We start from the raw sequence: 8,387 nt of genomic DNA, 5'->3' as shown, positions 1-8,387 counted from the left end.
GGAGGGGGTGGTAGGGGGGGCAGAGCGGCTCATCTCTATGGTCGCGCCGGAAGTGTGGCGGGCGGTTCCGGCGAGGCAGCGCGCGGAGGCTGTGCGGCCTGGCGGGGAGGTTAATGGCGGACGCCGTTCCCGCCGCTGAGCACTGAGCGCTCCCTCGCCGTCTCCCGCCGCGCCGCCATGTCTGTGGTGCCGCCCAACCGTTCGCAGACCGGCTGGCCCCGCGGGGTGAACCAGTTCGGGAACAAGTACATCCAGCAGACGAAGCCGCTCACGCTGGAGAGGACCATCAACCTGTGAGCGCCGCCTCGGGCCTCCCCGGGCCCGGGCCCTGTCCCCGTCCCGTCCCGTTAGCGAGCCCTTCCCCGCTCCGTCGGCACCCCTGGGGCCGCCCTCGGGCAGCCTGGGGGAGGTTTTCCCTCACCACCCGCCGAGGGGAAAGCGGCGGAAGAGCCCGGTTGCCGGCGAGGGGTCTGTCCGTCCCGTGTGTCCCCCCCCCGTTCAAGGGCGTGCTGTTAAGCTGTGAAACGCCACACTATAGGATGTTGTGGGTACTGAAAGCTTGCCAGCGATCGGGGGAATGCGCGGCATTTAGTAGATATGCTTTAGTATGTAGAAACAGCATGTGACTCGGGAAGTGTGAACCCCAGGTAACACAGTTAGGGAGCGTTTAGACGTGGTGAACATCATCTATGGTCCTCTTGTGTGCGCTTTCATGGGCATCCGCCTTTGGCGGCAGAGAGGAACAGGTATTGGCCTAGATGGGGTTTGGGCTGACCCTGTGTAGTCGGTAGGATGTGGTTAGGTACGCCTGGTGTTTGCTGATTGTCTGGTGCCGGTATTGTAATTTAAATTCAGAGTGGTTGCTACCAGAGAAAACTTTACTTCTGTCATAGATACAAACTACTTGCTAATAAATATTTACTTACTTTATATGAGAAGCCATAAACTTTAGCTTCTTCCAGTAAACTCTGATGGATGTGTTCTTTGCTAAGTACATCTGTCAAGTTGCAGAAACAGCAAATGTTGACTGTGGCAGTCAATATTCAATTTTAGCTATTAATCACAGACTCGTATGTATTTTTTTTGGTATAGCTGAGTTTATTCACAGTTAGAAAGGGTCTTGTGGAAATTCAAATATGAACTTTAGAGATTGGAATATTTTTATAGTGTTTCTGAAGAAAAGATGTAGCAGGAAGCTGTGTTATCACCATAATTTTTTTTTTAAAGTATAGGTTAAGGGTTTTGATGTACAGACTAATGTACCCACCTTAGCATGGTATGGGGTAGCATAGTAGACTATTTATAAAGCTATTTGTGTATCTAAAAATGGAAATGAATGGAAAAAGAAATGTAGGTGGTTCTAAGCTATAAGTGAAAGTGGGGGAGCTTGCTAATAAATGAATCTGCAGTTAGGAAACTGGTTATTTTGGCTCACTTGTGTACATGAGAAAGGGCTCTAACAACTGCAACTGTGATTTGCCACTGTAAAACATGAGGAAAATGGGGGGGGGGGGGCAGAAATTTGAGGGAAGAAGAGTGTATGCTACTTAAGTTTGACATGATTAAGTATTGGGGAAAGAATACACAACAAGATGCATCTCAAGGAAGACATTCCCCATGAAATCAGTCATTTATTCTGTTAATTCAGTTGCTGTATGCCACAAGTCAATAAAACCATAGTGATAACTTGTTACTGCTCTGCCCAGAACCCATTTTCCTCTCCCTTTTTGACTTAGCCAAATGATCCTGTTTTCCCTCCAGGCCTCATACTATCAGATCTCTGTGTTACTTGGATTTTGTTGTACAATAACATTTTCCTATTGCCCTCTGTGCTCTCTAGGACTGACCGATTTCTTGCCTAGCCTTTCCTTTCTTTTCTGAGACTTTTTAGTCCCTAAGACCTGGAGAAATCTCTCAAGTTTCCATTGTAGTGCCATGAGAGAATGCAGAGGTCCAGCACCTAGCCCAACAGAGTGATCTGCTCAAACTCTTGATCCTACCCCAGGCTCCCAGCCCTGCACTTAGACATTCCACATTTCTCCTCGTCTATGATCCAGATGTCTGATTTCCCACTTCAAAACAAAACCACTTCTAACAGTTTAGTTCTCAGGCTCTTCATTACTTCTGCAGAAAAAAACCCCACTGTCCTGTGCAGCTTCCTTCCTTCCCAGCAGAGCTTTTCTCTCCTGTCCCTTTCCCAGCTCCTCTCAGAGCCTCAGCTGCCTTTTTTTCTGCAGTGTGGGGATCCAAGAAGGGTGACTTGAGTAACAGTTGCTGTTGGTTCTTCTGGGCTTCTTTCCTTCTTTTGAATCAGCACCACACTAGCGTGTGAATCAGCAGGGCTTTCTGCGCTTATATGTATCGTAGTGCAGACCTTCCTGTGATAGGGGCCCCACAAGTCCCAAACAAGAACTTCTAGCCCAGCGCTATGAGTGAGTTACCGTTCCATCAAGCACAGAAGGTTCTGCCTCAGGGTAGGTGCTGTGTCATAGTGATTTAAATTTAGATTTCTTGTTATGCAGTAACATTTTTTTCCCCCCCTTATAGGTATCCTCTGACAAATTACACATTTGGAACGAAGGAACCCCTGTATGAGAAGGACAGTTCCGTGGCAGCTCGTTTTCAGCGCATGAGGGAAGAGTTTGACAAGATTGGCATGAGGCGGACAGTGGAAGGCGTTCTGATTGTACATGAGCACAGGCTGCCCCACGTGCTGTTACTGCAGCTGGGTACAACTTTTTTCAAGCTGTAAGTGTCTGTTTCTTGAACGTAAGTTTTAGTTTAACTTCATTGTCACAGACCACTAAACATGCGGGCTAGAGGTTAAAGTGTGGCTAACTGATAGATCTTTTGAATGGGATTAATTTCTTGCAAAGACTTAGTCTGGGAAAACTTGTTTGAACGGTGAGGTTTCCATCTAAAGCGTATTTGTCTGACTCTGCTCGTGAGCGGGGTGACTGAGTTTGGAACCCACTGGAAATCTTAGTTACGGTGCATCGCTATGGTAAAATCCTGTTTAAAACTCGTTATCAGTAGTTAGTGTGTTGTACTTCCATTGTGAAAGCTGTTATGCTTAAATATGCTTATGCTATGGCCGTAAAAATGGTAAAGTGGAGCTCAAGGAATAAACCCCAGTAAATGCAGAATGATACCTGTTTACAAACTACTGGCTGAGCTGGGGACAGCAAGAAAGGTAGGCATCTAAATTTGAGAAAATTGCTTCAGTTTCTCATAGTTATCACTGCTGGAGTGAAATTTTAGTGTTTGGATCATATGGTCGTAGTGATGGTGGTGGTGCTTGTTTTCTTTTTTAAACTGGATGGGCTTCACTTGTCTCAAGTTATCCTGCTTGTGTTCTTGCTCTTATGTTTTTAACGTTTCTATTGTTTGTTCTCCATTTTGTGTGTGTGTGAAATCTAATTTTATATCCAGATTCTTTTTTGACATCTTGATTTGAGGGATGTTTGTGGACAAAATAGGCTAGACTCTGAAAGTTTTGCAAAACTCTGTAATGATGAAAATGTGTTTTTAGTTTTTTTTCCGTTAACCTTGCATCAAATGCAGGATGGTTCCCAACATGAGTTTTATTTTCTGCTTCCTGTGTGCTTCAGTGAGTGCTGTTTTTGAGATAAGAACAAATACGGTCGGTATTTACAACTCTTTCTTCAACTTCTGGTGCTTTTATATTATTGTTAAAACTTTACCTTTTAAGTGTCCCGGTTATTATCATGTATATTGTTATACTCTGTCCTGCTGATGTTAAAGTATTTTATATAATAATTATTTTTTTAAGGGACATACAGTAGCCATTTTAGTCACAGTTTTGGCGAAAGCTATCCTACTGTCTTCAAATTCAGCAAAGTTAGATTTGGAATGTCTGACTTAAGGGCCTTGAGTGAATTTGTAACTCCCTGCCTGGAAGCACATCCAAACTTACCTGTGAAAGTTGATATATGCAATAAAACATAACTTTAGCTTTCATCATTGATTATTTTAACAGACCTGGTGGTGAACTCAATCCAGGAGAAGATGAGGTAGAAGGGCTCAAACGCTTAATGACAGAGGTCTGTTTTCTTTCGTTATGTTGCTATACCGGAATGTTGGATTATTTTAGAGTTAACAGAATAAGCCAAAGCATTAGTCTCCTTACCGCTTCTGTTGTTTTGATGCTTTTGTGATGTTCTCAGGTAGTTAACAAATAAAGCAGTAAGTTTTCATTTATCTGCATCATGAGTGTGACAGAGTGGTCTAGTGGCTGACCTCCTACCTGCTGCTCAAAGTCCTGTGTTCGTGTGCAGCTTTCCTTTTTGGCTGGCTTCAGGCAAGGGAGTGTGCAGATGGGCAACTAAATACGTTGCGGAGCACAATTGATGAGGACTTGCCTTTGAGATAGTCTTCCCAATGCACCAGTTAACCTTCCATGCTCTCCAAGTAACCCAAATTAATTCTGTCAGGTAGCATAACAATGCATTTCATTCTTCCCGTTGGTCTGACGGGACTCGGTTCAACTGAATACAGCATGGAATTTGAAATGCTCTCGAAAGTGTCCTTGTCCTGTCAGGTGAGGCTTTTACTAAAAAACGTCACTTTATACAAAAATACTCTAAAATTCTATTAAAAGCTGTTCCAGAGCAGTTCTGAACTACATCAGACCCTTATTACAGCAAGTCTTCGTGCTTCCAGTATATGTTTTCTAAAAAAATTGACTCGGGGTAGGTAAGAGTTTTGACTGTAACTGGATTTTTGGTAGATACTGGGTCGTCAGGATGGTGTTCAGCAAGACTGGGTGATTGATGACTGCATTGGTAACTGGTGGAGACCGAACTTTGAACCTCCACAGGTGAGTACTCATGTTGACTTTCATCTTCTTCAGTCAAATATTGATTGTTCCTCCAAAAGCCTTCAACCTACCAGTTGGGCTTTTTGAGTACCTGCTGCATAAGCAATTAGTTTTTCTGGTATTTACCTATTTCATCTCCTTTCTGTGGCTGAGGAGAAACTACAAACTTTTTTTTTTCTGGAAACTCCCATCTCCCTCCTCACACACGTCCTGATGGATGAGAAACCACTGGATGTAATAGCTTCCAGTCCTGTGCTGAGCCAGACGCACCATTTAAATTCCTGTTCTAGCCACAATGGAAACTCTTGCAGTGCTGCATGTGGAACAGATGCCCTGTGAATAAAATAGTCTCGCTACCCTATTTCTAAATGCTTTAATACTGAAAATACTTGCTCAGTTTGCTGTTACGCATTTCTGTCTGGTTGGGTTGTTTTAACTGCTCACGAGTATTGGGGCCTCTTTAGATCCTGTCAGTAGTTGTGACAGCAACAGCATTCCTTTCTGAGTACTTTCTTATAAAAGTGGTTTTCATTATTTGATGCCATGAAAGAACAATATACGACACTTTGGAAGCTTGCACAGTGCTTGATAATTTATAAAGTAGCACTTAAGATTGCACAGTATTTTCAAAGCTCTGTACAACTAATTTTTATTGTTTTTCTTCCAGTATCCCTATATCCCAGCTCATATTACAAAACCAAAAGAGCACAAAAAGCTTTTCTTGGTCCAACTTCAAGAAAAGGGTAAGCGTTTGTTTGCAGCCCAGGATTATATTTATAACAATGTCTAAATGCTTGCACTTCACGCAAGGAAGTGTAGTAGCAAGTTTGTGTTCCTACGCTTGCAGTTGTTTATAGCTGATGGCTAAAACAGTTAAATGCCGATATCAGTTTTGAAGGTAGGCGATCCTTTGAACCTGAGTTCCTAGTAAATCCTCGTTGCTGCTCCTGCATCAGTATGTGTACAGCATATGAACCCCATATTTAACGAGAAAAGGAATAAACCTACTCTAGTGCTATATGTAGTGATCTTCTTTTGAGGTGTGCGGGGGCGGTGATACCTTCGCTGAATATGTGGTGGTTTCAACTGGTATTTGGTTTTAGCTTTGTTTGCAGTCCCGAAAAATTACAAGCTGGTCGCTGCACCGTTGTTTGAGCTCTATGACAATGCACCAGGATATGGACCCATTATTTCCAGCCTTCCTCAACTTCTGAGCAGGTATATTATGATTTATTTGTATTATAGTTCTTGGGAACACATTTGCTGTGGGACACCAAAGCAAGGCTAGGCACTACAAAAACCAACTTGAAAAGGTTGCAGCTATCCCAAATTAGATTAGAATCTACCTCAGACAAGATGTGATGGACAATTTAGAGGCACTGATCGCAACTTGCTAGCACCAAAGTCCTAGCTAGCAGTCGTAGCAAAGGAAAATGTGAAAGACGGTGAGGATGAAGCTGTGCGCAGGCTAAGGAACAGCTTCTTGTAAGCGTTAGGGACAGCGTGAGAGTAAAAGCCAAGATGCGTGTTTGAAGCACCGAGTTAGGTGTGCATGTTATCCCAGCTTTGTGCTGATGAAATGTGGTGGGTTTTTTTAGATTCTGTGCAGTTAGAGTTTATAACACGTAGCATCTTTATAACACAAGTATCTGTAGGGACAGCTGTATTTTTTCCTTCCTTTTCCCAACGTACACACTCCTTGGCTTTCTTACCTGAAAATGGCTTGTACCTCGGGCCTCCAGAGCTCGCGAGTCTCACTGGTTTCTCTTACTTCAGCAAATGTCCAGGAATGCCAGGCATCCCACGGCCTGTCAGCTGTTACTCGGGGACGTAGTTCTGTCATCCACCTACTTTGATGAAAAAAGTCTGTTAGCAGAATGTCATTGTATGGCAATGGTATTGCCCATAACAGGCTTGTATCGTGCTGGGTTTTTTTTTCTCTTATCTAGTCCCAATTTTGGCAGCTGTAGCTGTGGGGGCTTCCCCCTCCCCCTGCTCTAAAGACCGCAGATACTTTCTCCTGAGTACCAGCAAAACGCTGGCTATTATGCAGCCAAATGCCAGTTTGGTACCAGTGCAACAGACACATCCAAAGGATGGAAATCTGGAAGTTGAGATGGATGTTTGCTTTCGCTGTGTGCACGCTGTTTGTTCTGAAACTTAGTTGAGAAGAATTAGCTCTTCTGTCCATATGTTACCCTTGGAGTATATAAGGTTGGCCTTGACAGCAGAAATGCTGCAAAAGAATTGCTGATGGGGGAACGTAACTCTCGCTGGTATTTTCATATCGATGAAGGTCTGTTACGAGATGAAATGTTAATAATTAGTTCTTCTGCAACCTTAAGAGACTGTTGTGCAATGCTAGTGTAGGATTGGCTGTTAAAAATGATGCTTCCTGCTATACTGTAAAGCTGTCATTAAAAAATACACTTTTGTTCTGTCAGATGGAGGCTTATCAAGAGCAGAAACAAAACAATTGCTTATTTATTCATTCAAAAATGTCAGTTACATAAAAAGAATGAGAATTCCTCACTTGGTATAATCCTTTTAATTTTAGGTTCAACTTTATTTACAACTGAATTCCTGAATACCTGAAGAGTCTGATAGAAGAAGCCGTCTCTGTGAGCACAGCTTTAAAATGTAGAGAAAAGAATACGTGTGACGCAAGGATTTTTTTTATGTCATTCTTTTCCTGAAGGCCACTAAACTTTCTATTGTATGAATAGAGAAGTGAATCTCAACTGTTTAGGTAGTGGGATGGCAATGTGATATCAGTGTTTTAATCACTTTTCATTGTAATACTCACCAAATTTTTTTTGTACAACATTAAACAAAATGGTTAAGATTCTGTTTGTCTTGGGTTTGGGTTTTTGGGTGGTGTTTTTTTTTTGCTTTAGTTGTCTCCTACTTTTAGGTACATATTTTAAACTTTATTACTTTCCTTCAGGAATACAGAAGATCTTGGAAACAAGAGGAGGACCTAAACCATTCAGGGACCATTCGGATGCTCTGATCTGCATCCCTGAGCAGGGAACTAGTCTGAGGGAGAAATTAAACAGTATAAGTAGGTGCAATATAATGTTCAGTCTCTCCTTAACTTAGAGAACAGAATTGCTGTTTTGAGGGAATATGAGTACTTAAAGGCAAGTGTAACCTTTGTTCAAAGCTTACCAGAACAGATCTGGAAGCATTACTGTTTGTACAGGGCTTGGAGGAGGTGTAACGTGTATCTTCTCTCTCTGTGCCCCATTAAGAAAATAAGAACCCAACAAGTTCTGTTGGGCTGGCTGGAGATCCAGCTGCCATATTGAAAGTGAAATTAATTTTGTATATTTTTCTATAGCTACAGGACAGAGTTTGGGTCACGTTGGAATGTTTTGCCAATGCCACGTGCAAGTGGTTCCCTGTTACGCCGAGCTGTTGTAGTAGACCAGTGTGCTGTGTCATCCTGCAAGGGATACCCATGCTTCTGCTTTTTCTCCTCAACATTTCAGTCTCTTGCAGGTAGTAAATATCAACCTTTATAGTTTGCGTTTTTTTACATGCT

General features: G+C 42.7%; 1 protein-coding gene across 1 annotated transcript; it reads left to right on the top strand.

Annotated features, from left to right (window-relative positions):
- The first annotated feature begins 78 nt into the window (after positions 1-78).
- On the top strand, positions 79-7,685 carry NUDT21 (nudix hydrolase 21). Its single transcript, XM_050904164.1, has 7 exons — positions 79-293; positions 2,548-2,748; positions 4,001-4,064; positions 4,751-4,840; positions 5,508-5,583; positions 5,944-6,058; positions 7,398-7,685. The coding sequence occupies exons 1-7, from the start codon at positions 178-180 to the stop codon at positions 7,417-7,419; spliced, it is 684 nt and encodes a 227-aa protein (XP_050760121.1). The 5' UTR covers positions 79-177; the 3' UTR covers positions 7,420-7,685.
- Positions 7,686-8,387: the final 702 nt, after the last annotated feature.

Source organism: Gymnogyps californianus, chromosome 12 (assembly GCF_018139145.2).
Source record: "Gymnogyps californianus isolate 813 chromosome 12, ASM1813914v2, whole genome shotgun sequence".
Taxonomy (NCBI): Eukaryota; Metazoa; Chordata; class Aves; order Accipitriformes; family Cathartidae; genus Gymnogyps; species Gymnogyps californianus.
The sequence above is the reverse complement of the archived record's forward strand: the minus strand, read 5'-3'. Positions and strand labels throughout refer to the sequence as shown.